This window comes from Labrus bergylta, chromosome 9 (assembly GCF_963930695.1).
Source record: "Labrus bergylta chromosome 9, fLabBer1.1, whole genome shotgun sequence".
In the NCBI taxonomy this organism is placed as follows: domain Eukaryota; kingdom Metazoa; phylum Chordata; class Actinopteri; order Labriformes; family Labridae; genus Labrus; species Labrus bergylta.
In genome coordinates this window covers 28,407,366-28,435,251 of record NC_089203.1, presented here as the reverse complement: position 1 = coordinate 28,435,251, position 27,886 = coordinate 28,407,366, and the positions used below count along the sequence as shown (strand labels likewise).

The 27,886-nt window shown below is 40.6% G+C and overlaps 1 protein-coding gene across 2 annotated transcripts in view; it reads left to right on the top strand.

Moving 5' to 3' along the window:
- Positions 1 to 27,886, top strand: part of rxfp1 (relaxin family peptide receptor 1) — a 77,675-nt gene that overhangs the window by 35,934 nt on the left and 13,855 nt on the right. For both annotated transcript variants that reach the window (XM_020657260.3, XM_065958962.1), the window contains exons 3-14: positions 6,501 to 6,584; positions 10,080 to 10,185; positions 14,403 to 14,474; positions 16,447 to 16,518; positions 17,767 to 17,838; positions 18,074 to 18,145; positions 18,314 to 18,382; positions 18,519 to 18,590; positions 18,784 to 18,855; positions 26,559 to 26,630; positions 27,101 to 27,172; positions 27,559 to 27,630. In XM_020657260.3, coding sequence (XP_020512916.2) covers positions 6,501 to 6,584; positions 10,080 to 10,185; positions 14,403 to 14,474; positions 16,447 to 16,518; positions 17,767 to 17,838; positions 18,074 to 18,145; positions 18,314 to 18,382; positions 18,519 to 18,590; positions 18,784 to 18,855; positions 26,559 to 26,630; positions 27,101 to 27,172; positions 27,559 to 27,630 — 907 coding nt within the window. The remainder of the gene's footprint in view (positions 1 to 6,500; positions 6,585 to 10,079; positions 10,186 to 14,402; positions 14,475 to 16,446; positions 16,519 to 17,766; positions 17,839 to 18,073; positions 18,146 to 18,313; positions 18,383 to 18,518; positions 18,591 to 18,783; positions 18,856 to 26,558; positions 26,631 to 27,100; positions 27,173 to 27,558; positions 27,631 to 27,886) is intronic.

Genomic DNA, 27,886 nt, shown 5'->3' with positions numbered 1-27,886 from the left:
ACTGAGAGCTTTATGGACCGATAAGAGGATTCTGAAGGGGATTCTGTGATGTAAGGGGAGCCAATGGAGGGGTTTTGAGGACTGGAGTGATGTGTTCAAATGTTCTTGTACGTGTCAGGACTTTTGAAAAGTCTTCATCTTTGTTTCTGGATAGTACATTATATATGCTTCCTCTGGGAAATATTACGAGGAAACACTCCATACAGTTTCATTGTTATGCAAATGATACTCAGCTTTATGTATCAATGAAGCCCGATGGCACCAGTCAGTTATGTAAGCTAGAAGCGTGCCTTAAGGACGTTAGGACCTGGATGACCAGACATTTTTTGCTACTTAACTCAGACAAGACTGAAGTTATTGTGCTAGGCCCTAAGAACCTCAGAGAGACTTTTTCTAGTGATTTGACTGTCCTTAGTGACATCAGCCTGGCATCTAGCACCACCGTTGGGAATCTAGGAGTTCTTTTTGATCAAGATATGTCCTTTAGCTCTCACATCAGGCAAATTTCAAGAACAGCCTATTTTCACCTTCATAATATATCCAAGCTCAGGAATATCCTGTCGCAAAATGATGCAGAAAAACTAGTTCATGCATTTGTTACCTCCAGACTGGATTATTGTAATTCTCTTTCGTCTCTAAAGACTCTTCAACTTGTCCAGAATGCTGCAGCTCGTTTACTGACCAGAACTAGGAAATGGGACCACATTACTCCTGTGTTGGCTTCTCTGCACTGGCTCCCTATACAGTCTAGAATAGAATTCAAAATCCTTCTTCTCACCTACAAAGCGCTAAATGGCCAGGCACCATCTTACCTGAAGGAGCTACTAGTGCCGTACTGTCCCTCGAGAGCGTTGCGGTCCCGGAGTGCAGGCCTGCTGGTGGTACCTACAGTCTCTAAGTGTACTATGGGGGGTAAAGACTTCAGTTATCGGGCTCCTCTCCTCTGGAATCGTCTTCCAGCCGGGGTCCAGGAGGCAGACACATTCTGTATTTTTAAGAATAGACTTAAAACTTTCCTTTTTGATAAATCTTTTAGTTAGTGCTGGTGTAGACCAGCTCTTAGTTATGCTGCTATAGGCTTAGACTATATAGACTATAGACTACCGGGGAAACTGGCACCTTGAGCTCCTCTTTCTCCCTCTCTCTCTCTCTCTCTCTCTCTCTCTCTCTCTCTGCATATACAGTACATCATATTACTGCATGTATCTATCTGTAAATCTCAGTCACTAACCACCTACTTTCCTGGGAGCTCTTGAGCTCTCTTAGGCTCCTCAAGATCATTGGTTGACGGCCTGCCAGAACAACACCCCCCCCACCCCCCTCCCAACCGGATCATTGGTTGACGGCCTGCCAGAACAAATCTTCCAATGTACCTGTACCATCCTGTAACTGTGCGAAAGGCCATAAACATCACATCTAATCTATTCAGGAACAACATCAACAAAGTGACAGTATATCAAAAGCTATAACGGGAAAATTTACGATACAAAGGGGTATTTGGGTGAATGATCAGCAGATTCAAAGCACTTTTTACATACATCTAAAGCCTAGCCGAAATGCTAATGTTTAAAACATAGGAATACCATGTATATACGATCGTAAGCCCTTTTGATGTTGCATCCAGGGGATCTCTTGTGATGTAGAAATAGTGTTTCATGCCAGTGTTGAATGCTGCACATACATGCAGGAAGCTCAGTCTGTCTTTCCTCAAATGGACATTTAGACCCTGAGTATGATGTCAAAGCTCCACAAACTTTAAATAACCATCACATACTAACTGTTGAATGATTGGAAGCAGATCCTTTTTGCATGCTGCAATCTAATCATTTTGAGGTTCTGCTAATGTGCCGAGCTGGTTCATTCTTAAATTCTGTCACCGTGCTGTGGAGCCGGATAAGCCTCCTGAATCTGCACCAAAAAAGATCAAAAGTTTCATTCATAATCGCAAAACGCAGCCTCCGTAATTCTCGACCGTGAGCAGAAAAAATAACTCTTAAAATCTTAAATAAAAATGAACTCAATGACCAAGACTCAGACTCACAGACATCAGGAGATGACCTTTGTGTTTGATCATTTTTAAGGCTTTTTCCTTTAAAAATGACAGAGTTTGAAGATTAGAAGGGAATAGAATCATTCTGAGGTAATGGTAGAAATTTGCACATAGTTTTATTTTGTTATATAACTTTACATCTATCTCTAGCAAAGTATTTTGTATTTAATCTTTCATATTTAAGACTAGTAATGCTTAGTTAAATCCTGGTTGTATATATTCCCATTCTTAGTTTTGATATTTTTAGTGCTTATTTACTTTGTATTTAATATTATATTGTGTTTCAATTTTCTAATATTGTGTTTTTTTGCTGATATTGTGTGTTTGGATAACCTGCTGCTGTAACGCCACAATTTCCCAGTTTTGGATCAATAAAGTAATTCTATTCTATTCTATTATTCTATAAGGATGCTGGCATTGTACGATTGTTCGGTCACAAACCCAAAGACCTCAAAAAAACTAAACTTTGAATGTCTCTTTCATTGCAATCCATCCCATAGCGGTCCAAATATTTAAATAAAAAGGCCAATCTTGATAACACTGCAGAAAAGGTCAGAGGAACCAGAGTCACTGAGATTGATGTTTGCTCGGGCTTTGAATCGGTTTCAACCTTTTCGGCAATACATTCAGTCGGAGATATTTCACTGTGAATCGCTGATGTCACTCTCAAGGAGCGCAGCAGGAAATGTTGAAGGTCACTGAAGGAGGATAAATTTGTGTGACAGGATCCACGGATGTCTTTGCCAATGTTCAGGTTAATCCTTCCTGTTATTACAGATGTTTCAGTGTCCAATAAAGAGGCGGACCAAGCAACCCATCTCATACACGGTTACTATGGATACAATAAATAATACCTCTGATGACAGCACAATACTAGAATGCATGTTGTGCTGCTAATCATAAATAGCCTGTTTTTGAAATGCAAATCCACACTTCTACATTTAATGCATGTGCATGTTTGATAGTTACCCTGCAGAGAAGACGCACGGCTTTATTTGTACATTCAACATTTACCATCAAAACAAAAGATGTGTGAGGGTCCTAAAGACCAACCAAACACACTTAATGTCATTTTGTACCCCATGAAACGACTGAACAGTGATATAATGCTTCATGTGTATCCTTGTGTGAGTTCATAAAGGACTGCATACAAACATAAAAGGGGAGCCATACATCAAAACGAGCTAATTAACCCTTCTATAGGATGTGGTCCTTCTATCTTATTTTTCATGTGTTTAATCCTGTACAGAACCGCCAAACACTGGAATTAACACAACCAAAGAGAATCTAAATTATTAATCTTTGTGTCAATATCTCACACACCAGTATTTATTACAAACCCGGCACATGGCACAGATTCAATGGTATTAGATCTTACATCTCCTGCAGCGTTTAACTGTTGTATTAGTCAGTCCCTCCAGGATTTCGCAGACTTTTTTGGGGATTGTTGCGGCCTACAATTCCTGATTTCGCGGCAGCTTTTCAAGAAAATTGCAATGCAAGTTGCACTCACACGCATGAGCGCGCGCACACACACCATTTGTTTCGCAATCAGACAAGCTCTATCCATGCTTATTTATTTAACTCACCTTGCTACCTTCAGCACTTGCAATCGATCCATTTGCAACAGCCTCTGTCACTGTGATTTGTCTTGTATGTTGTATGTCTGTGCGTTTCAGTCATTCTCCTAGTGTGTTTTGCGGTAGATCGATGACTTTCGTTTGTGTTCCACCACAGTCAAATTTGCAGAAAAGTTGCGGTGATTGGACAAAATTGCAAGGTCGCCCAGAATTCGTGGGGATTGGTTGAATTTGCCTCAATTGTTGCGATTGCAACATCGCAACTTCCTGGAGGGACTGATTAGTGAAGTTGCATGCCGCATTCTTGAGTTCAGTCTGTCTCTGAATAAAAGCTTAAAATCTGCGGTGTAAATAGCAACGTGCCCGCTTGCAGGCACACCTGGCTCTTTAAGGGAACATGATCTCTGGCACTCTGATTGGTTCGAATCATTTCTTAAAAGTGGAGCAGGCAAAAGATGGCGAGAGGATGGACTCCCTTGTCTCCCTGCTTGTTGTCTACCCCCCTGTGTGCACTAGCCCACACTCAATCAAGCTTTTTGTGCCTTTATTGAGGAGATAGGACAGTGGATAGAGTTGGAAATCATAGAGAGAGAGAGAGAGAGAGAGAGAGAGAGAGTGGGGAATGACATGCGGGGAAAGGAGCCACAGGCTGGATTCGACCCTGGGACCAAAGCCCCTGTACAATGGAGCGCGTGCACCCACCACTGCTCCACCAGCGCCCAATGAACTGTCAATGTTATGCATTGAATAAACTGAACTACGCCTTTTTGGTAGACGTCATGTTGAATGTGCATGCAGACAAAATGCACTGAAAGTCTGACAGTATTGATTTGAAAGAGGGCTGTGCCGATGTAATCATATATTATCCTAATATCCACATTCCAGCTGATCACCTTGTGGTTTGTCGTGGGCACTGAGCGGTTAATGACGTTGACATGCAGATCATGTTGACTCTGATCACAGAGGGGATGAGGTCACAGAGCGCTTCATCCTCATTGTGCTGATTGGCACTGACTCACCCTGACTTCCTGTTTTCAGATTCGCAAACACATTCAGACAACTTCATTACTGCTGGAAATTAAAAAAAGAAAGAGGTTGCTTTTTCTCCTAGCCACATGATAATACTGATCACTGTCGTCATGGCTACAGTTACCATGTCACACAGGTAAACTGTTTCTTTTGCAATAATATGAATTCCCACCAGATATATGTCTTTAAAATACATAAGCAGAGATTATGGAAATGTCGTTGGGACGTAGATAATCATCCTAAATAATCATTACCTGAGAAAAAGCAGCAGATGACGACTTCAGGTTTAACTGGAGACTGAAGTTGTGAGTTGTCAGAAAGCAGCTGGATTGTAAGGAAGGTAAAACACTTTGATGAAGTCCTTGAACCTGGACTGGCACGTGTGGAAACTTGTGAGCCTGCCAGAGCTGGATTAAGGCGTTTGCAATCCCTTAAAACCATCCGGGCGTTTTTGCTGCTAGTCTCTCTTGTATATATTATTGTAAACAGAGTATTTTTTTAGGGATTCAGACTTTTTCCAGATATTTTAAGTGGACTGTGAAAGTGCATCCTTGGATTTTGGTGACACTGACTTACAGTAAATCGTAAATTGTCAACCAAACCTCAACGTAGAGAAGAGCAGAAGAATTTAATAGGAAACTTTTCTTTGGTAGACAAAGTTAGTCAGGGACAAAATGTTTTTTGAAAACTCTGGGGGAAAAACGCTTGACTGTGAATCTTGAGCTGCACATTTATGACATGATGTAGGCGGCTGTGGCTCAGTTGGTAGAGTTTAAATAATAGCACATTTGTGCCAGTTGACCTGCACTAACTATTCCCAGGAGGGTGAGATAAGTCGACGACGAGATGATGTTCCCCCTCACAGGAAGTATATAACTGGGATGATCAAATGATACACCGACAGTCATTTTAATATGACCACACGCTCAGCTTTGATGTGACCTAAAAAAATATTTTCTTCTGCCCAGCAACAGGGGCACAGTGGATGCCAGATGAGTAGATCTGAAATAGATTTGCACTTGAGCGTCACCTCTCTAGTTTAAAATGTAAAGAGCAGTAATAAGTGTTGTTAATGTGGGTGTCTGGTAGTAGAGGTGTGAATCTCAGGGTAAGTCACAATATGATAACATACCATACAATACAATATAATACGATATGATACTGTGGCCCACAATGGAAGGTCGGGGGTTCAATCCCCAGCTCATGCAACCACATGTTCAGTGTGTCCTTGGGTAAGACACTTAACCCCAAGTTGCTCCTGCACAGCGGCCCCTGAAATCTGTTCAGTTTTTTGCTTGAATAAAAATATTGATATTTGGCACCAGTGAATATGATGATTGTATCCCACAAGTAAGGACAATAACAATATTGATGTTTTTGTCCAAAGCCTTTCTGGTTAAACTACAAACTTATCTTTCCTGCATTGAACTTTGACAATTTTTTTTATAAAGCACACATTCAAAAGAAGGTCATGATTATATAACAAGCTAAAGGTACCAAAAGTCTGCTTTCGGTTGATTTAAAGGGAAATTAAATAAAAAAATATCCAATCACAGCTGCTCAAATTATTTGCAAAGCCAGTGTCTTCATGTTTATTCAATCTCTAAAACGATTATAAAGCAAGAAGAACGGCCTTGATCTTGTCCACAGCAAAAAATGAAAAAGCTCATCAGTCCATCACAGAAGAGTGAAGGGCGAGAAGAACTGTAATGTGTGCACAGAAGTCTGATAGAAAAGAGACTTTGAACAACCTCAAATTGAATTTTAGAGGAAGTCGATTTATTGTGAGGGGCATGTAAAAGATTGTAACCTCTTGCTTTCTCTCGTTTTCTCTCTTCCAGGAGATAATAACGGATGGCCACATCTTTTCGACAAGTATTTTGGAATGCCGAGCTCAGACACAGGGACCAGGTCCAATTTATGCCGTGAGTATCCTGGTTCTTTGATTATTCATATTTGTACTGTTGTACTGTTGTTCAATCTGTTCCGGAAAAAGCTTTCCTAGATTCCCTCCCTCTTCTATAATAGGGCTGCCGATTGAATCTGCTTTAATGACCAGTGTAAGGTTGAACCATTCATTTGTCACAGCTGAGATATCATACATATTCTCCCAGGGACCTGTTAAAAACTTTCTTGTGAAGTTACTGAGGTTTATCAAATTTGCTTCTAGTCTTTATCTGTAAGTGAGAAGCCAGGAAAGGGGTCATTCCCTCATGACTCCAACTGGTTTGCTGGGTTGATTTTGTGGATGTTTGGTGAGCTTTCTTGGGGAGGTAAGAATACAGTTCTGGATGCATTAGACTTCTCCCAGACAGATAAATATCACGCAATCCACTTCTATTGATTTTTACATGAAGCCCTTTTTTGAAATTCAGAGTGACATGACGATGCAAAAAAACTGAAAAATCAAAGTCGACTTCAGACATTATTTTTTAAACTCTTTAAAGGAGCAAAATTTAACTCTGACACCTGGTGTTTAAAATGGGTACTGCAGTCCAAATTGTAAACATTGTAGAGAGCTGTCTCCCCCCCCCCCCGCCCCCTCCTCTCTAGAGTTGATGCTCACTCAGGTCACCATGTGGTGGACTCTGAAGCTTCAGTGTTTATCCAGCTCTGCATGGGTCTGTAAACCTTTCTGTGTTCTAACCTCTCTCCATTTTTCAAAAGCATCTCCAATATTGATCCTAGTTTGAGCACGTTTCTGCTCGTGGAGCTTATTAGAAACATGCAGAGGCTTTTTAGGTCGGGTACAATCACTTCTATCTGAACCACTTCTCTTGCTCGCTTCCATCGCTGCAACACCTGTTGGTTTGACGTTCAAAAACACTGTTCCCTTTCGTCCGTCTGGCATGTTTAATCACCTTTCAGATAACTTATTTCCTTTGAGTTGAACTGCAGCATTTTGCCTTAAGAGAGTCAGGGGAAGCTCTGGAGTTAGAAACTAAACTGGAGGGATTTGTGCCTCTATTTTCCTCTCTTGAAGAAAACAAGTTCCAGCCAGCTGCTACTCAAACTTCAATCTTTTTCCTTCTTTCTATCTGGGGATTAAAAGAGCACTCCTACAGACAATCAAAACCCAGTCCATCCAAACCCTAAGAGAGAGAGAGGAGTTATACTCAAAAGAACCTGTTTGTGCAACATGTTGTGCGACCACATTTGAAATCAGAAGTGTCTAAAGTTGTTCTGAGGGCTGCAGTCAAAGGCAGAGAGAGAGATAGGCTGACCATAACCGAGAGAAAAGGCAATAAAGGCCTCTCCTGGAATGCATTCACGCTGTTTCTGTGAAAAGGATGAGAACGTTAGGAAATAAAAAAAGAGAGAGCGAGAGAGGATGTTCACAGCCTGCCTCTTATCTCTCCTCTGCACAGAGGAATCTCAGCTGAATCACAGTGTGAAGTCGGGACGGAAATTGGATTATTAGTTTGAGAAATGACTATAACTAAAGATTATTAAAAAAAAAAAATCTCGTTCCAGTTTCTAGAGTGGAACATATTAAGACCGACCCTGCTCATTAAAGAATTCCCACTGGAGAAGATGGATTTTTTTAGGGGTCTTTTTATGCTTTTATTGGATATGCAGCCCCTCACATACAGAAAAAAAATATTTTTTATGTATTCCTATTTTACACTGTTTCTGTTTCTTGACAGTATGGATACTGCTTTCACTTTGGTTGCTGTCATTCTATTTGTATACTTACTGTAATGCATCAATAACACCAAAAGACAAATTCTTTCGACATGTAAACCTCTTGGTATTTGTTGTTATGGATGTAATCTCAGTGACGTCACCCATTGGTTTCTGAAGGGGGAAATGCTGTTCTCACACAAACTTTCAGTCAACGAATCGGGTAAAGATCTGGAGCTGAGGCCAGACTAAAGCCTCCTGACAGACCTCTACAACGTGCCCACGAGTCTGATTAGCTCATGTCTCGATCGGCACACACTGTACGGGGGGGTAAAGGTTTGTCAAGAGGCTTAAAACCCGCCTCAGCTCCAGCTCTCAGCCTGTCGTTAGGTCGAATGAAAGTTAGGCTGAGACAGCATTTCCAGCATGGCGGCTGCCTTCAATTGGACTCCAGGCTTCAATCATTAATATTTACAGACTTCCTCCTCATGCTGTTAATCATGTTGTCTGTCTTCTTCCCCACTGCAGCAATTTAAAACACTTATGTAGAAGTATTAAGTGTATGGTCGCTGATGGTCATGCTAAGAACTCCTCACAGGAGCATTATGGACGTTTGCCTTCATTTCGGTTTGGTTGAAATGTACTCTTTAAGTGTTATTTATCTACTGCGCTGTAGGTCATTTCTACAGTTTTACCTCCCTGCACTGGTTTTCAAACAAATCAGTTTTAATGAGCTTTCCAAATAACACATAAACTCTGACAGGTTTTCTCTCTTCCTGCAAATAAATGGAGCTAATTTTTACTGTCAACTACATTCAGTTCATTTTTGACAGCAGTATTTAATTAGTATGACATCTGTTTGAGCAGCGGTAATGCATGTGTCGCCTAAATGTTGACATATCGTGTCTGCACTAAATCACACAACATGACAACTCAATCAGTTTAGAGGAGGTCAAATTGTCCAGGTTTGTTTATTTGTCAAAATTATTCTGACACACAAGATTCAGTTATTTTTCTGAGTAAGTTTCTCTCTGCTCATGCATCCTGCTTCTCCCAATAATCTGACAGCAGTTTCAAAACAAACGCCCACGCTTCCTTCCACCTACTATTAATTCCAGCTTCTGAATGTGTACTGTAAAAAGAAATAGAAAATACACTCACTGCTGTATTTACAAAAGGAACACCCACCAGGTTTCGCCTGTTGTTGTTCTTCTTAAAGAAAGAGGATAGAAGGTTTTTGTTTACACCAACATGATCTTGAAATGACAGCCAATCACAACTTAAAAAAATAAGTTTTCTTTTACTATTAAGAGTTTCTCTGTGAGCCTGTGTGTAAGAAACGTGCTCTTCTCCGCTGTGAATATCGACTCTGGCTGTGTGAACAACATGCAAGTTAGGAAGCTTAGAGTAGCAGCAAGACACAAAGTGCTTTGACCAACAAAGCAAAGGCAGGAAATATAACAGAATAAGCATCAATAGTCAGGATACACAAAGGCAAGAACAAAATGCCAAAGTAAAAAATCAGTAAAAATACATTTATATGCAGATTTAGAGTAGAAACAGCAGCAGCCGTGAAAGTGAATAAAATAATAAAGGCACTGGGATTAATGATTATAAGAAGATTAAAGATTATAAAGGGATTATAAGAAGACGACGTCACATCACAGGAAATCAAAAAATTATTCATCATGGATGTTGCTTAGAAAATGTAATCTCAGCCTTTGTATTCTTCAGAAAAGCTGCAGGATTGACTCTTTCACACCCCACAGCATTTCTTCTGCCCTTCATCTTTCTAGTGCTGGGGATTTTCCCTGAGCTCTGCCAGTGTCGAGAGCTGGAGCTTGACTGTGACGGCGCTCAGCTTCGAGACGTCCCGGTGGTGGCTGTGAATGTAACGATGATGTGAGTGGAAAACTAAATGATGCTTCTATTCAATGTTGTGAGATTGAAGTGCGAAGGAAGTCTCCACTCTGGCTGTGAGTGTAAAGGCAGAAAAGGGCAGCCACAGATGAGAGATGACCTCGCCATCATTGAGAGTACCAGCATTTGCAATTAGATGATTTAGTGACTCAATTGAAGAGTTTAAGGTGAGACTGTGGGAGTGGAGGTGAGTAATGCGACCCACGGTCACAAAGCATGCTGAAAAATATGAATCCTTTATATTCTTTAAAGAGCTGGAATAACATGCTTGTAATTTTGTCAAATTAAAAAAAGTTTCTTTCAGACATTACGAGTAAGAGTTTTATCTTTTGAAGATATTTGAATATTTTAAAGGTCACGTGTCACACTACTTTTAAACCAGTGTAAATAAGTCTCAGAGCTCCCCAAAACATGTGTGTGAAGTTTCTTGTTCTAAATCCACTCTGATCCTGTATTTGATCATGTCTATAAACCCCTCTATTTCAGCCCTGCTCAGAACAGGCTGTTTCTGTGTCTGTAGCTTTAAATATGTAAATGAGCTGTGTCTGACCACGCCCCCTCTCTGGAAGGGCTCAGGTGGGCTCAGGCTTTCTCGCTCCATGTCCTATTGTTTACGGTGAGAAGGCAGACTCAGAGGGCAGAACAAACACCTAGCTGGGGGAGTGTCACCCACCTGGGGGAGGGGCTACTGCCCTTTGTGATGTCATGAGGGGAACATCTCCTAACGGCCTGTTTGAGCACACACTTTCTGAAAAGTGGAGCAGGCTAAAGACGGAGAGGATGGACTTTTCTCATCATTGGGGGATTTGTAGACGGACTAGAGACACATGTTGGAGTTAGAAAAACATGGTGAAGTGTATTTTTCATTATATGTGCCCTTTGAGATGCAGCATCTCATTCTTAAGGGGGTCCTAACACAATTACAACACTATAAGTCCTGTTTAGGAAATAAGAGTAAAATAGTATAAAGAGCAGCAGTAGGTCAAAGCTTGATCCAAAGGCAAGTGGACTCAGTTGAAGATCCTAACTTTCACCTCTCCTCCGAAAGGCTTCTCCAGTTCAAAGCTTCTTCCAATGAGCTGGAGCTTTGTATCTGGATTGTGACCAATTTATATAAATTTGAGAGTGTTATGTCACCTTGAAAGTCTAACAACCAGGCAATTATGTTTTAATTATAATCTCGTCTTCTTCCTCACTCATGTCATAATTTCCTTGTAATGCATAATATTAGTATAATGAATACCTTCTAGCTATTACAATCATCATTATCTTCTCCAAGTGACAGCATCGCCTCGTCTTCCTCTGAAAACTTTGCACATTTCAAGACAGCTATTAACAAATAAAATACTGGATCACACAAATGCACCTTTATTACATTTGCCTTGAGTGATTTATGTGCTCCAGTGTTTCCTTCGGATCCCGTCTTGAAGAAGGTATCCACTGAATAATTTTTTGTAGGTCTTTAAGATCCTGGCACATCAAGGAGATCGTCGCCCTAGTTGTTGCAGTGTGTCAGGCTCCTTCTGCCCCTGTCTGCATTTTTTCGGCTGATTCGACATGTTGAATCAGTGTCGGCCGGCGCGGTTGGTGAGATGAATCACTCAGATTGGCTGTTCAGCTAATCATGAGAAGAATCAGTGCATGAGAAGAAAGACAGAAGTGACGAAAGCAAGTAAACGACTTCAACTTTGTATCAGACATTATCCTCGATTAGAAGTACCTATACTGCGAGTGTTGAGCGACAGCGGTGTGGAAATGGTCTCCTCATATCATAACAACGTTTTATATATCTGCATTCTTCTCCGTCCTCGTCCTCTTCCAGTTTATCCCTTTTTGGAATGACGATTACAGACTACCGCCCCCTGCTGGCATGGAGAGTGCAAGAGTTTCCTTCTACACGACAGGACTAGCATTCTACTAATGTTTTGTTGAATCAGTTTTATCTTTTAATATCGCACAACCTGGTTTTATGTCCCTGTCTAACATTCATCACAATCTATTAAACAGGGTCATAACAATGAAGGTATAGTTTGTGGTAGTCGGGTCTGATGCAGGTTGATCTGCAGGGAGCGCTGTTAAAGTTCATTGAGATGTGTTATCTCTCCTTTGGAGTCATCTTCAATATTAGCCGCCGCAATACCATCCTGTAGGTAAAATGTATGCAAGCTGAGGGAGAAGGCATTTCTCTTTATTATTGTGATAAATTCAGACTTTTGTGATGGGTTTTTTGCAATAATCATGAAATTGCATTTGATTGAGCAGCATGAATCAAACCTCACATTAAACCATTTTCTTGATTTATGTCACATAACCTCACTGCTTTGATACATTTAGCTGCTGTACTACAACAGTTTTGATAAGCTGATTTCCAAAAGCAGATCTTAAAGCACCCTTTTTGACTCTTTGTGAAAGAAACTTCCAACAAGTGGAAAGAGAAGCCATGAACAGATGGTGTTTATCAAACTGAAACCATTTATTTACTTCAGGTTTGAGCCGTTTAAACAGTCCGCTAAATCCCAAGAATCCACAGAAAAGTAGGTAAGCTTAAGTAGAATATGAACATCTCAGTGTTTTTACAATCAGTACGTCTGAAATGGACCAGAATCAGATCTAAGTAGGGAGGTAATACTGTGTGCCATAAAGATGTGAGCCCATAGAGACGCTGTTTAAATCTTAAGAGTCCCAAAACTGACCCCCTCCATGTGCTCAATGCTACAATAATGTTCTTTGAATGGATTATCCTTCAGTCAGACTCTAATCCGTTAAAAGCTTCGGAGCCTCTTTGAGATCTTTTATCAAATGCTAAATAACAGAAGGATGTAAATGACCAGTTTTACAGATTGGATTATCTGGTAATCGTCTTATTATAAAAGACGATTGTTGTGTTTTTTATAAAGTTGGAACGTCTTCTTTAAAGTTTTGAGATATTTGCGACCTGCCTACCTAAGGTGGTTTCAGACAGGGCTGTAGGTTTTGTTTCAATATTAAGCCAGACACGTATTATATGCACATGGTGTCGACTTCTCTTCTTACAAATCCATCTAACACACACTCGACTTTTTCCGGACTAAACAACGCTTCTTCACTCTTCATTGGCTGTGTGTGTGAGAGTGAATCCTCTCAGGTCCAGCATGCTTCTGCCCGAAGAACGAGAGCAATCCACCAACAGATCAATTCATCTTTATTTGTGTGGCACCAATTCATCACAAATGTTATGTTAAGACACTTAAGAAAAAGAGCAGGGTCTTGTCTGTACTCTAAACATTAATCCACCATTCTGCACCAATTCTCCAATTCACTTAGCAGACGCTTTTATCCAAAGCAATGTACATCAGAGAGAGTAAGTACAACACAATGAAGGATCTAGAAAAGAGGAAACGCATCAGTAAACGATCAGATTTGAGTCTGATTGGACACACAGGTGCTGACAGGAAGTGACCAGAGGCAACGCACAACATTGAGGGCAGTTCTTGAGAGCTCTAATCAGTATAGAAACCATCTTATAAGTCGTCGTTATCAAACCAAACCATCGTCATTACCATCATCATCATCATCAATAATATGGAGACAAGCGTCATCATTAAGGTTGTGGGTATCCATGAAAGAGCCGGGTCTTTAGCTTTTGCTTAAAGGTGCAAAGGGACTCGGCAGATCGAATGGAGTTTGGGACCATGAGCACAGCACAAAGCAACATTGAGCATAGATCCAGTGGAGAGGAAAAACTGCCTTTTAACAGCCAGAATAATACATGAATATTTACAGTAAGTGAGCTGCATTAATACATATGCCTGCAGAGAGAGAGAGAGAGAGAGAGAGAGAGAGAGAGAGCGAGAGATTAACTATATGCGTTATTGAAAAAGTTTTTTATCTACTCTGTAAAGTAGAGAATTTGTCTGCCTCCCGAACCCTGACTTTTGGTGCCAGACACCAATAGTTCTTTGCCGTCTGCTTGGTGTGTCGGGGCCTTAACACAAGACATGAAACACACATACAAGAACTACAAAAGTCAAACAGGAAACACTGAAGACCCAAAGAGAGCTCAAGAATATAACAGAAACAAATACACTTGAGGAGGAGTGAGAAACACGATGGAAGGAAAGGATCAAATCAAACACAAAACAACAGAAACTAAATCAAAATCATGAAAAGGCTAAGACCTCAATCTGAATTGTTACATAAAACCTCTTCCTATCTTTCAGGTCTCTTCAAAGAAATCACCTTCACACACTGAAAGCGAACATATTCTTCAAATACCAGAGCCTGCAGAAGCTGTGAGTATCCCATGAATTATGGATTATATGTCATTTTAATATAAATAGTGTGATAGATATCCCGGTATACATAATGTATTTTTCCACATTTCTACAAGTACTTATTATTTTGATTTTTATCCGCACTCTGTTCAGTCTGTTGTCTTGCTTTCATGAAAGCCCCATTTATAATAAAACACTATTATTACCATGCATGAGAGGCTATATGATTAATTAAGTTTGAGCCCAGCATCTGCCACAGAGCGGAGATAATAACTATCCTTTGAATGACAGATACAACAAAGTGTTTCTGATCTACAAAGCGGATGTGTTTAAGGCAAAGATGACTTGAGGGGAACAGTGACAGAAGCCATTGTTCTGTTCTGCATATGGATTCATTCATTGCCGACCTAGTTCTTATCTACCACACACAGAGAACAGGTCTTATCCTCAGCCACGAAACTGTTTGCCGTGTCAGACTGTCAGCCTTCAGCTTCTGAAGCTTCAACCACAGTGAAAACTTTCTGTAGATATACATAAATAAAAATCAGAATGAATAACACAAAAGGCTGAACGTAGATGTCTGCGGAGGTCTGTTGGGATGAGTGTGACTGAAGGATTCAAGGAGATCTATTATCCTCACTTTCACCATTAATTATGTCAGTCTGGAATGCCCATTAAGTAGGAACATTTAATTTCAGCTGTTGTCTCTTTTAGACCCGCCTCCCCACGAGCACACTTTCCTCCGATTGGCCAGCTCTGTTTGTAGTTGCAGGGAAATTAGAGTGGGCTTCAGGGTGGGCGTGTCCTAGAACTCTGCTCTGGGACAACGGCAGAACCTGGGGTCAGGTTCTGGCCAAGTCTCGCAAAGATCCCGAAAAGTCTCGTTCAGAGCAGCAGGAAACCACGTCCAGGGATTGCCCCAACAACTGTTTATCTTGTGTTTAAAACCGTTGCCATGGTTTATTATGGACCTCCAACATGGTAACATAATAAGGATGTTTTTAAATATGGTTCAACATAATAGATCTCCTTTAAACGTCTGCACCAGAATAACTTGTGCATATTTAGACCTAAAACTGCCTAAAACCTTCTAAAAACCTCAGTGATGTTTGAAAACGTTATGTTACTCATCAAAAATCTGGAAAACAAAGTTCACTTGCCTATTAAGAAATCAAATCTGAGGAAAAGTATGGCAGCTTTAATTACTTCAGTTAATAATAAACATCAAAGCAATTAAAAGTGGCCATATTTCAATGACATTTAGGAAACACAAGCAATAAAAAAGGGACTTCAATTTAATGAAATTTAATCCCTACATGGGGCGTAAATTAAGATTGTTTAGAGCGTGCATCACATGTGCGGAGGCCACATGCCTCGTGGTGTCTGGGGTTTGAGATGCTTGTCATTTGCATGTCATCCCCCGACTCTCTTCTACTAACTTTTCCTGTCACTCTTCACAGTCCTATGCACATAAATGTCACAAAACTGAGCAAAAATTAGATATTTAAAATGTTTTTTTTTCTTATCTTTATCTTTAAAATGAATTAGGATTGTATGAATACATGACATATTGTTACAGTGCAGATAAAAGTTTCTCCAATGTCAAAACAGGAAGTGAAAGTGAGGTAAATAAAAGAATCAATGACACGCACCAGACTACAGTTTCAGAATAGCGTTTTTTTGTTCTGAATCCAATATGTTCAAATGTTTTATAAACATTGCACACAAAGTAAAGAAATTTGTGTTAGGTGGATAATTTTGTTTTTGTAACAATACTTCTTGGCAATACTTCTTGTTCGGTCGGAAAGCCTGTTTATTTCCCTTTTCAGTGGTGCCACATTTGTAAGGAACATGCATTTGTGGGATGAGCAGCAGAGACGAGTATGTGGGTTGCACCTATGAAAAACTTGCCAATCTTCTCTGCCACTGTCAAACTTTCTTTTTGTGCGATGTTTATGTTTTTCAACTGTTCCTGTGCTTCTTTTCACAGATATCTGCAGCACAACAGAATTCAAGATGTGAGTCCTGACGCGTTCAGAGGGCTGTATAATCTTACAAGACTGTGAGTTCTGTTGATTCTTGTAACATTTGTCACATTTGGTTTTTGTAAGAATCTGCTTATGAAGGCTGTGTCTACATGATATACACAGAATGAAGCAGAGCATCAGCTCTGACGGACTCCTGAAGCTGAGCTTGCAGGAGATGAGTCAAAAGCTCTGGCTGTGTGCAACTCAGCTGGAAGGGAAAGTCTTATCATACTCAGACTACAAAATGGCCACTTCTCACTACTGCTGCTTAGATTTGTTGTGAGGAAGTCAGTGCTGAGCCCGCTCGCACACCAAAACAGAAAATGTGATGTTGCCCGTGCATTGCCACACATACACTCTTCCAAATATTGATTTAATTGTGTTGATTTAAAAAACTAAAAAGCCGTCCCGTCCATGTAAACACAGCTCCAACAACAACACAGCTGACAGGACTCGAGCTTCTTACTCATTGTAGACATTAGTGTGTCATGAGGATAGACCTGACTTCTGCTGTATTTATGTGTAATAATAATATATCTATACAAATCCCTCAGCTTCTACTCCAACTGTGAGCGAGTCCTTATCACCCTTGTGGCCTGAATACTAACTCTGTTGTGGCTGAAGGGGAGCGGCTCCCTGCAGTCAGGCTCCCAAAGATGTTAAAAATAGTTTTCCCCCCCAAGGAGTGGAAATTGTCACAGCAGCAGATTAATGCCTGTGGTTTTAAAATAACATGTTTAAATCTCACAATCACTTCATCGACGGTCTGTTAAACTTTATAAGAGAGTGGACCGCATATAGTAAGTATTAAAAAGAACTAGGCAACAGTTCGGGCTGCATGGTGTTTAGTGCTGTTGCCTCACAGCGAGGAGGTTCCTGGTTCAGATCCCCGTCTGAACCCGGGCTGCTCGCTTGGAGGACTATAGCCTCTGTACATAGGGCGCACACACTATCTGCTACACCACCAACACCCTGATAACAAACATTTTAAGGTTTTGTGTGTAATAATTATTTTTTTTCATTTCTTGTCTCCTATTGTTATCATCCATCTTTATTTTATAAACGTGTTTTTGGTCTCTTCATCTTTTTGAACAAACGACCTTTTGTCAATCGCTTTTCCACGCCTTTGTGAAGCACTTTGAATCTAATCGAATTTTTCTGAAAGGTGCTTTATGAATAAAGTTTGTTTGATTGGTTGAAACTACTCTAGAATACTTTGCTGTGCAATTAAAGAACGTGTTCTTTTTCCTTAAGTTTATTGAACTTTTTGTTTCCTCTCTCAGATATTTGAGCTACAACAAGATATCCGTCCTAATGCCCGGTGTGTTCAAGGACCTGCACAAGCTGGAGTGGTTGTATGTTCATCCTCCTCTGATGGATGCTTTTTCAAAAGAATATAAACTACTGCATGCATGGAAAATAAGGATGTATTACCTTTTTGTAAATATTGGTTTTGGCATTGGACTTCTCTGATAAATAATCCCGACTCATAAATCAGATTTATTTTTCTGTGCAAAAGGGTAATGTCACAACCAAACCAGATAATGCAAATGAGAACGGCAACATGTATCCTGTGTTTTGTCGTTTTAGGATCCTGGAAAATAACAAAATCCATCAGATGTCCTCCTTGACCTTTTCTGGACTGAACTCTCTTGTGTTACTGTGAGTTTTTATTCAGATTTTCTCTGTTTTACTTTGCTGTGATGTCTGTCTGAAACCGTGAAAACTTCTGCTTTTAAAAGCCGTTGTTGTTTACTTCAGATTGAATGAGTGCTCCTCCTGAGCGTTGAAGGATTACGCCCTGTTACATTGTGTGTCTCTGATTGACAGGGTGATGCTGAACAACTCGTTGTCAAAGCTGGATGACATCTGTCATGAAATGCCGCGGCTCAACTGGCTGTAAGTGGCATGTCAACGCGTCAAAAGGCTGTTTTTAAAGATGACATGTTTGATGAATGCGCCCTGTCAGTGTTGCTGAGTGGGTCTCTGAATATGCTTTTCCTCTATGTGTGAATTTCCTAACATGTTGTTGCAGGGATTTGGAGGGAAATGTCATTGAAACCATTGGAAACGTCTCGTTACACTCGTGCAGCATGCTGACAGTTCTGTGAGTATACATTTAATAGCAAAGAAAACATTTGTGGTTTTTTGACCTGAATCCGCCTCAGTTTCTCAAAATGTGTTTTTGCAGCTACATGCCCATATTCCCAATTAATTCTGACAGTTCATTTTAACTTGACTTGAAGGATCATAGTGTCTATCTGATTCTTTTTTGGTGTCGATTTGTTGCCTTTCTTCAGGGTCTTACAGAGGAACAGGATCAGCCACATCCATGAACAAGCGTTTTCAGTCCTCCAGAAGCTCGGAGAGTTGTAAGTTAATTTTGTTTGCTTGTGCAAAAACACAGTATTAGACTAAAATAAATAAAGCAACTGTGCAAAATACAAATTTAAAAGAGGCTACATGTTAGGGGTGACAGACTGTGGAATTATTTTCTGATTTATTCAGCAGAGGTCAGACGACACATTCTGTAGCAAGGCATGAATGACTGACAGACATTTCATTCACAAAAGATAAAAAGATGAATGACAGTTAATGCAGCTAAATGTAGACACTCGTGGAAGTTCTGGGTTACACTACAAGATGGAGTTTTAATGTTTTTTTCTTATATTGTTGCCAACATCCGAGCAATTAAAGGCTTGAAAGTGAGAGCACCGTCGATAAAGGACCAGAGGGACTGAAACGTTGTGTTGTTTTTCTAATAGATGAGGATGCTGAGCAAGAGTAACGTGGCTATAGTTTGACGTCCTACCTCATGAGATAGTTGGATGTGCAAACGCCTCCTTTAAAGCAATGAAATATATGTTTAAAGAAGAAAGGTGATACAGAAGAAATCATTTAACACACGTCTTCTGAACCATAATCAAACTAATGCGACATGCTTTTTCCAGCTGTGGCTCAGTGTTAGAGTCGAGCATCTCTCAACTGAAGGTTGGGAGTTCGATCCCCAGCTCCTGCAGCCACATGTCGGGCAAAATACTTAACCCAAAGTTGCTCCCGCTGCTTTGTCTGCAGTGTATGTGTATGAATGGATTAGTTAATACTGATGGACACTTCTCTGCCGTCAGGGTGTGGAGGTGTGGAGGCTTGTGGTGTATTCAGCGCTTTGAGTAATCAGAAGAAGCTTGTTGTTATTTTGTGATATTAGAATGATTCATGCTATGTCACAGTATCGATACACTTCTTGAGAATCCTCTTGGTGTTATCGAAACTCGAGCATCAATGTTATTGTTCACAAATCAAAGCGACTTCAACCAGCGCCTCTCACTTCAGGGTCTTTCTCATTACTAACTCACAAACAACAAGTTAGGAGCAGCTTGTTATGGAGCGTTTTCCTTTTACTTCTCTTCTGTACTCCTTCGAGTGTTGCACACAAGTGTCTGTCTTTGATCGCTCTGTGTGTCTTTCCTTTAATGTGCTTTAATGACAGGATTACAGACACTTCTGCAGCTATTAAAAGCCTCTTGAGTCCAAACAATTCTTGTTCTTCTGAAATCTCTATTGATTGATTTTGTCTTGTCGGAGAAACAATCCGTTGTAAAATAACTTCTACCACCAATTGTTACATCAAAGATGTTTTATACTTAAAATGTTAAAAAGGACACCGCCAAGCGACCTGCGGGGACGCAAACATGAAGTGACGCAGAAACACAATAGCAGGCTCCTGCTGGCGGGGCCGTCACGACTTCCACTGTCATTACTTGAACTACACACATGAAAAGGTGTGATTGCTTTTTAGAAGGACTGCAGTGAGTGTTATTGATTCCAAATGTATTTGGTTGATTTTGGTTGGTCTCTGAAGCGGTTACAGACACACTCATGTGGGAGATTTTAAGGTGGAAAAGGAATGAAAAAAAGAGTAGAATAAGTGGATGATAAATAATACATCTGTATATGTGAATAAAGCTTAAGAGAGTAAGGTGGGAATGGGAATAAAAACAATAGAAAAGGGAGCGTATGAGAAAGCTTTGAGTAGGAAAAATGGGACAGAAAAAATAAATAAACTAAATAAATAAGGAGGTAGACAAGGAACCAGACTGAAGAAAAAAGAGCAAAGGAGAAGAGAAAAAGTAAATAATTGAAACAAACCAAATAAGAAAAGGAAAAAAAAGAATATGAGTCAGGAGAGGTATGAAGAATAGAGGAGGAGGGGGAAGTATAACAGAAGAGTTTAGAGTACTGCACAGGTGTGCTGGGATAGAAATAGAAAAGTGCTTCCTTGTTGTGTCGGCAACACGACTACACACTCTTAAGCACACATGTGAGAGTCATGCCGTCATCCTCAAACCAGGTCAAAAGCACGCTGACTGGGTGAAGCCGCTGCAACCGGGTGCAAGCGGGTTGCAGAGGTAAAAAACGTCCTCAATTAACACTCGATTAGATTTGATTAGAAAACTTCATACAACAAACTTTACCTACAGTACAATAATAATACACAAGTAAATCAATAACAAACAGCAACAAAAGAAACCATTTGAGAAATAATTTACAGCCATGAATCAACTGAAACAACTGAAAATGTTCATTAAAACATGTGACTGCTGCTGGACCCGAGCAGAGCAGCGAGCAGCACCCGAGTAGCGAACTACGGGTGAGCGTATTGCATCATTTTCTGTTCTGTTCTCCTCTGTACTGTGTACCTACTCTTAGCTTAGCTTAGCAGTTAGCTTTACAATGGCTTCTTTTTCTGTCTCTCGCTCTCCTGCTCTCTCTTGCTCTACGTGTCAGATGTTAAGTTACTCCTCGTCCTCCTTTAGTGATAATGATACATGTAAGAAATGTAGTTTATTTTTAGCTTTGGAGGCGAGGGTGTCTGAGTTAGAGAGATGGCTCCGCACCATTGAGTCAGAGTCATCGTATGCAGCAGTAGTTAGCCAGCCACCTGTAGCCGGTGCGGGCCGACATAGCTTGGCTTCATAGAGGCATTCAGAGACTCCATAGTCCGAAACGTGAAGCTAGCGAAGTCAGCGGGCATAGTTAGGTGTATACCCGGGGCCAGAGCGGGCGACATCGCATCTCATTTAAAGTTGCTGACAAAGACTAAAGGTAGATTTGATACAATCGTAATTCATGTCGGCACGAATGACTCCCGACTATGCCAGTCGGAAGTCACTAAGGTTAATGTGGAGTCGGTGTGTACATTTGCTAAGACGATGTCGGACTCCGTAGTGTTCTCTGGACCCCTCCCAAATCAGACCAGTGATGACATGTATAGCCGCATGTCATCACTCAACCACTGGCTGTTGAGGTGGTGTCCAGCACACGATGTGGGCTTCATAGATAACTGGCAGTCTTTTTGGGGAAAACCTGGTCTGCTAGCTAGAGACGGCATCCATCCCACTTTGGACGGTGCAGCTCTATTATCTAGAAACATAGCAGAGGTTATTAGTCCAAAACCTTGACAACAACACAGAGTTCAGACCAGGAGGCAGAGCTGCAGTCTTACACGCTTCTCTGCGCCTCCCTTAGATCTGTCTCCCAGTCACTATAGCTGTAATTCTGAATCGAACTGTAGTAATATTATAGGTACTGTGTCTGTCCCCCGGCCCAGACCAAGTCATCCAAATGAAGAAAGAAAAGGCATAAATCGTCAAAATCTCATCAGGATCAAGACTACGAATACGATTTTGCTAAAAAATCAGAAGATTCACTGCAGACTTTTGAACATTAGGTCCTTAGCATCCAAATCTCTTTTAGTGAATGATCTGATATCAGATCAGCATATTGATTTACTTTTTTTGACTGAAACCTGGCTGTGTCAAGATGAATATGTTAGTTTGAATGAATCCACTCCTCCCAGTCATTTTTGTACTCATATACCTCGAGACACCGGACGAGGTGGTGGAGTAGCTGCTATTTTTAATTCTGGTCTTCTAGTTAACCCTCGACCAAAGCTGAATTTTTCTTCTTTTGAAAGCCTTGTTCTTAGTTTTTCACATCCAGTCTCAAGAACCTTTCAGCCAGTTCTAGTTGTTGTAGTTTACCGTCCTCCTGGCCCATATTCTGAGTTTCTATCTGAATTTGCAGAATTTTTATCAGATTCAGTCCTGAGCAGTGATAGAATAATTGTTGTTGGTGACTTCAATATCCATGTGGATGCTGATAATGATAGCCTGAGCACAGCTTTCATGTCACTATTAGACTCTATTGGTTTCACCCAGGGTGTAAACGAACCTACTCATCGTTTTAACCACACCCTGGATCTTGTTTTAGCTTATGGAATTGAAATCCATAACCTTACAGTTTTCCTAGAAAATCCTCTGCTATCAGACCATTTTTTTATTACATTCGATTTTGTCCTACCAGAATTACCTCTGCCTGGAAGAGGTGTGCTCTCTAGAAGTTTGTCGGATAGTGCTGTTGCTAGATTTAAGGAAGCTATTTCAGCTGCTTTTGATTCAGTACCGTGTTTCAACCCAGTTGGAAACTCTTATGATAGCTTTAGTCCCTCTCAGCTAGATCAGTTTGTTGATCGTGCAGTAGATTCGCTGAGAGTTACTCTGGATTCGATTGCTCCCCTGAAACAGAAGGTTATCAAACGGCAGAGACTAGCTCCATGGTTCAACTCAGAAACCCGTACTCTAAAACAATCGTCGCGGAATTTTTAAAGAATATGGCGCTCAACCAAAACGGTAGAATCTCGTTTTTTCTGGCAGGATAGTCATAGAAGATATATGAAGGCTCTACGTCACGCCCGAGCTGCCTACTACTCCTCTCTAATTGAGCAAAACAAAGGCAATCCTAGATACCATTTCAGCACTGTAGCCAGGCTGACAGAGAGTCATGGCTCCATTGAGCCTTGTATTCCTTTAGCCCTCAGCAGTGACTTCCTGAGTTTTTTCAACAACAAAGTTCTAGACATCAGAGACAAAATTGGTAACCTCCTGCCCTTACCTGGTGCGGATACGTCTGATACGGCAGAGACAGTTCCAGGACCAGATATTAGTCTCGACTGTTTTTCTCCAATCGACCTTTCAGAGCTATATTCCATTTTTTCTGCGTCGAAACCGTCAACCTGTATTTTGGACCCAATCCCAACCAAGCTGTTTAAGGAAGTCTTTCCCTTAGTTAGCAACTCTATATTAGATATGATCAATTCGTCTTTACTGGCAGGCTATGTACCCCAGGCATTTAAAGTAGCGGTAATCAAACCTCTACTTAAAAAGCCTACTCTGGACTCAGGAACTCTGGCTAACTACAGGCCTATATCCAACCTTCCTTTTTTCTCTAAGATCCTGGAGAAGGTGGTAGCTAAACAGCTGTGTGACTTTCTCCATGACAACAGTTTATTTGAGGAGTTTCAGTCAGGATTTAGAGTCCACCATAGCACTGAGACTGCACTAGTTAGAGTTACAAACGATCTACTTCTAGCCTCAGACAGGGGACTTCTCTCTGTGCTCGTCTTGTTAGATCTTAGTGCTGCTTTTGACACCATTGACCATCGGATCCTGTTGTACAGACTGGAGCATTCACTTGGAATTACAGGGACTGCTTTAAGTTGGTTTGAATCCTACTTATCAGACCGATCTCAGTTTGTACATGTTAATGATGAGTCCTCTATGCACACTAAAATTTGCCATGGAGTCCCACAAGGTTCAGTGCTTGGACCAATTCTCTTTACATTATATATGCTTCCTCTGGGAAACATTATGAGGAAACACTCCATACAGTTTCATTGTTATGCAGATGATACTCAGCTTTATGTATCAATGAAGCCCGATGGCACCAGTCAGTTATGTAAGCTAGAAGCGTGCCTTAAGGACGTTAGGACCTGGATGACCAGACACTTTTTGCTACTTATCTCAGACAAGACTGAAGCTATTGTGCTAGGCCCTAAGAACCTCAGAGAGACTTTTTCTAGTGATTTGACTGTCCTTAGTGACATCAGCCTGGCATCTAGCACCACTGTTAGGAATCTAGGAGTTCTTTTTGATCAAGATATGTCTTTTAGCTCTCACATCAGTCAAGTTTCAAGAACAGCCTATTTTCACCTTCATAATATATCCAAGATCAGGAATATCCTGTCGCAAAATGATGCAGAAAAACTAGTTCATGCATTTGTTACCTCCAGATTGGATTATTGTAACTCTCTTTTGTCAGGGTGCTCTGGCAAATCTCTAAAGACTCTTCAACTAGTCCAGAACGCTGCAGCTCGTGTACTGACCAGAACCAGGAAATGGGACCACATCACTCCTGTCCTGGCTTCTCTGCACTGGCTTCCCTATACAGTCTAGAATAGAATTCAAGATCCTTCTTCTCACCTACAAAGCGCTAAATGGCCAGGCACCATCTTACCTGAAGGAGCTACTAGTGCCGTACTGTCCCTCGAGAGCGTTGCGGTCCCGGAGTGCAGGCCTGCTGGTGGTACCTACAGTCTCCAAGTGTACTATGGGGGGTAAAGCCTTCAGTTATCGGGCTCCTCTCCTCTGGAACCGCCTTCCAGCCGGGGTCCGGGAGGCAGACACATTCTGTATTTTTAAGAATAGACTTAAAACTTTCCTTTTTGATAAATATTATAGTTAGTGCTGGTGTAGACCAGCTGTTAGTTATGCTGCTATAGGCTTAGACTACCGGGGAAACTGTCACCTTGAGCTCCTCTCTCTCTCTCTGTCTCTCTGTCTCTCTCTCTCTCTCTCTCTCTGTGCATATACAGTACATCATATTACTGCATGTATCTATCTGTAAATCTCAGTCACTAAACACCTACTTTACTGAGAGCTCTTGAGCTCTCTTAGGCTCCTCAAGATCGTTGGTTGACGGCCTGCCAGAACAGGCAGTAATATAGCAATAAGTAAGGTCTTTTACCTGCTTTTTGTAACATAACAATGAGTAAGGTCTTTTACCTGCTCTTTTGTAATGTTAACAGACAAAGAGTAAGGTATTTTACCTGCTTTTTGTAAAGTGTCTTGAGATAACACTTGTTATGAGTTGATGCTATACAAAATAAATTGAATTGAATTGGAACAAAGGGACCTCCTGAGTCGTTCTCTGAACACTGAAGCATCACTAGTCGCTCACTGAAGGAGCTGTGGAGTCTGTTAAAACCGCTGTGTTGTCCTCGTTCTCTTCTCAAAGATGACTTCAAGAGAGTGTGGGGTAAAGCCGATCACAGAGCCAGCCTCTTTGATCCTTTTTGTATCATCAACACAGATGATGCAAAGGTTCTTGCTAAAGTCAGAGGATCTAAGCTTCTTTAAGAGTCTTGACTGAGCCTTCTTGAATTTAATTTACTCTCAATGAAGACACCGAGATATCATGGTTGTTTGAATTACAACAGATGGGAAGCAGAGTGACCTGTGTGTGTGTGTGTGGGGGAGTTACACCGAGTAATGGACTAATAATAATAATCATACATAAATTAAGCTTTATTTAGCACCTTTCAAACGGGAGTAGGAGGTACGACTTCCCACAAAGTGAAGAAATAGGAGAATTAAACGAAAGATTAAGAGTCCAATACTAACAATGAATCAAGAAATGTGATTCATTTCAAACAAGAATGGACGAAAAGACTAGAAATATGCCATGAACTATATCACACATGTATGATGAAACATACTTTATGAGAGTCTCCAGAATAGAGTCGCTGGAGAATAAGGTCGTAATATTAAAATTATTATTTGAGAATAAAGGTGTTGGAGTTACTTTCAGGCTTTACATCAGAAGTGACGACCATCATTATATGACACAGTCACAGTTTGAGAGAGCTGAAAGTCTCAATTGTTATCGCCTTTAAAAAGTCACACTATTCTCCTGCAGCTGTGATCGTCGTCACAGCATTCATTTACACCTTAAAGAGCTGACGTTTGGGCTTATGTTGGTGCAAAGGTAAAATGTTTTATAAACTTCTGGGGGAAGTGAGTTTCTAAAGTGTTTCCTGCAGAGGTGTTGTTGATTAATGTGTCGTGTTTTAAAGTCACAAAGGATGTTTTTTTTTTAATTATTCTGAAGATCTGCCTGCATCTTTTCTTTTTGTTCTGTTTTTGGTGAACTGATGTGGATTTGTCTCGGCTTGCAGAGATCTATCCAACAACAGACTGGTGACGATTCCTCCCAATCTCTTCGTCCTGCTGGAGGATTTGCTCCAACTGTGAGTTCTGTTTAAAACAAACAAAACGGGATGAATAGTTCTCTGTGTGAGCAAACAGATTTATTCAGACTCCAGGATGGCAATAAAGTTAGTTTTCTGTTAAGTAATGGCAGATATAACAATTTAAAGGAATTTAAAATCATTATGGGTGACGTCGTCGTCTCATTTTTAGCAGCTTTACCGGCTGCAGAAAGTCATCTTTCCTAAGTTGTGTCTCAGGTTTCCAAACAGATAATAAAATAAATCCATCTTTCCTCGTTGAGCCATGTTAATCTGTTATCATGAAGGAGGCGAGATTTAAGACTTTTACTGCAGCCAGTCAAATGTGGAGCTCTAAATCACTTTGGCTTCACTTGAGCCGAAGTGTTGCGCTGTCCATTTTTATTCAGTCTGCAGTTGATGTGTGACATGATTTTTTTTTTATTGGTTGCTTTTCACCTCTACATTTCTTTTTTTTTTTTTTTTTCTAGGAATATATCATACAATCCCATCATGGCGCTCCAGGTCGACCACTTTGACAAGCTGCATAAACTGAAGTCATTGTAAGTAAAAACAAAGCATGGTGACGGCTGACCCATGCAGCAAAGTAAAGAGCTCTTTGTTGAGAAAAGAGAATCTGACATTGTTTGTGCTCTAGATAAATATCCACAGAGTGTAATGATCCCACATAATGAAAAATGAAAAAAGACCCTGCGAAAGGAAAGAAGTCTGTTGTTTGGATATTTTGTTATTTCTCCATGGAGAAACGAGCATAATCCCACACAAAATCACAAAATCTATGAAACTGAAATGAATAGTATTCATTAATTGCTTGAGAGGCTGTTTAATTGAGCAGAACCTCGAGCGGTTACATATTTTGTGCTTTTGGTTTCTCTTGTTTTTGTATAAAGTTACAATCAATGTACTGTACTGTGTTTCTTTTCTTCAGGAGCATAGAGGGGATAGAAATTGAAAACATACAACGGAGGATGTTTGAACCTCTGAAATACTTGACTCATATGTGAGTACTCCACCGCCCTGTTTCTATTTTCATCCTGTTGATCTTTATCATCTGATGGAAGGCTGACATATAGACTGTGCCATTTGGCTTTCCATGCTGTTTTTAAAACTCTGTAAGTCCCCAAGCTACTCTTATCAAGATCGTCAGGCTTCTCTTCCAACTGGGAGATGATGACATCGGGCGTTTAATCCGTCTTCTCTCCGGGTATAGCAGCTCAGCTTATACACTCAAATGCAGCGATAACCAGAGAAAAAAA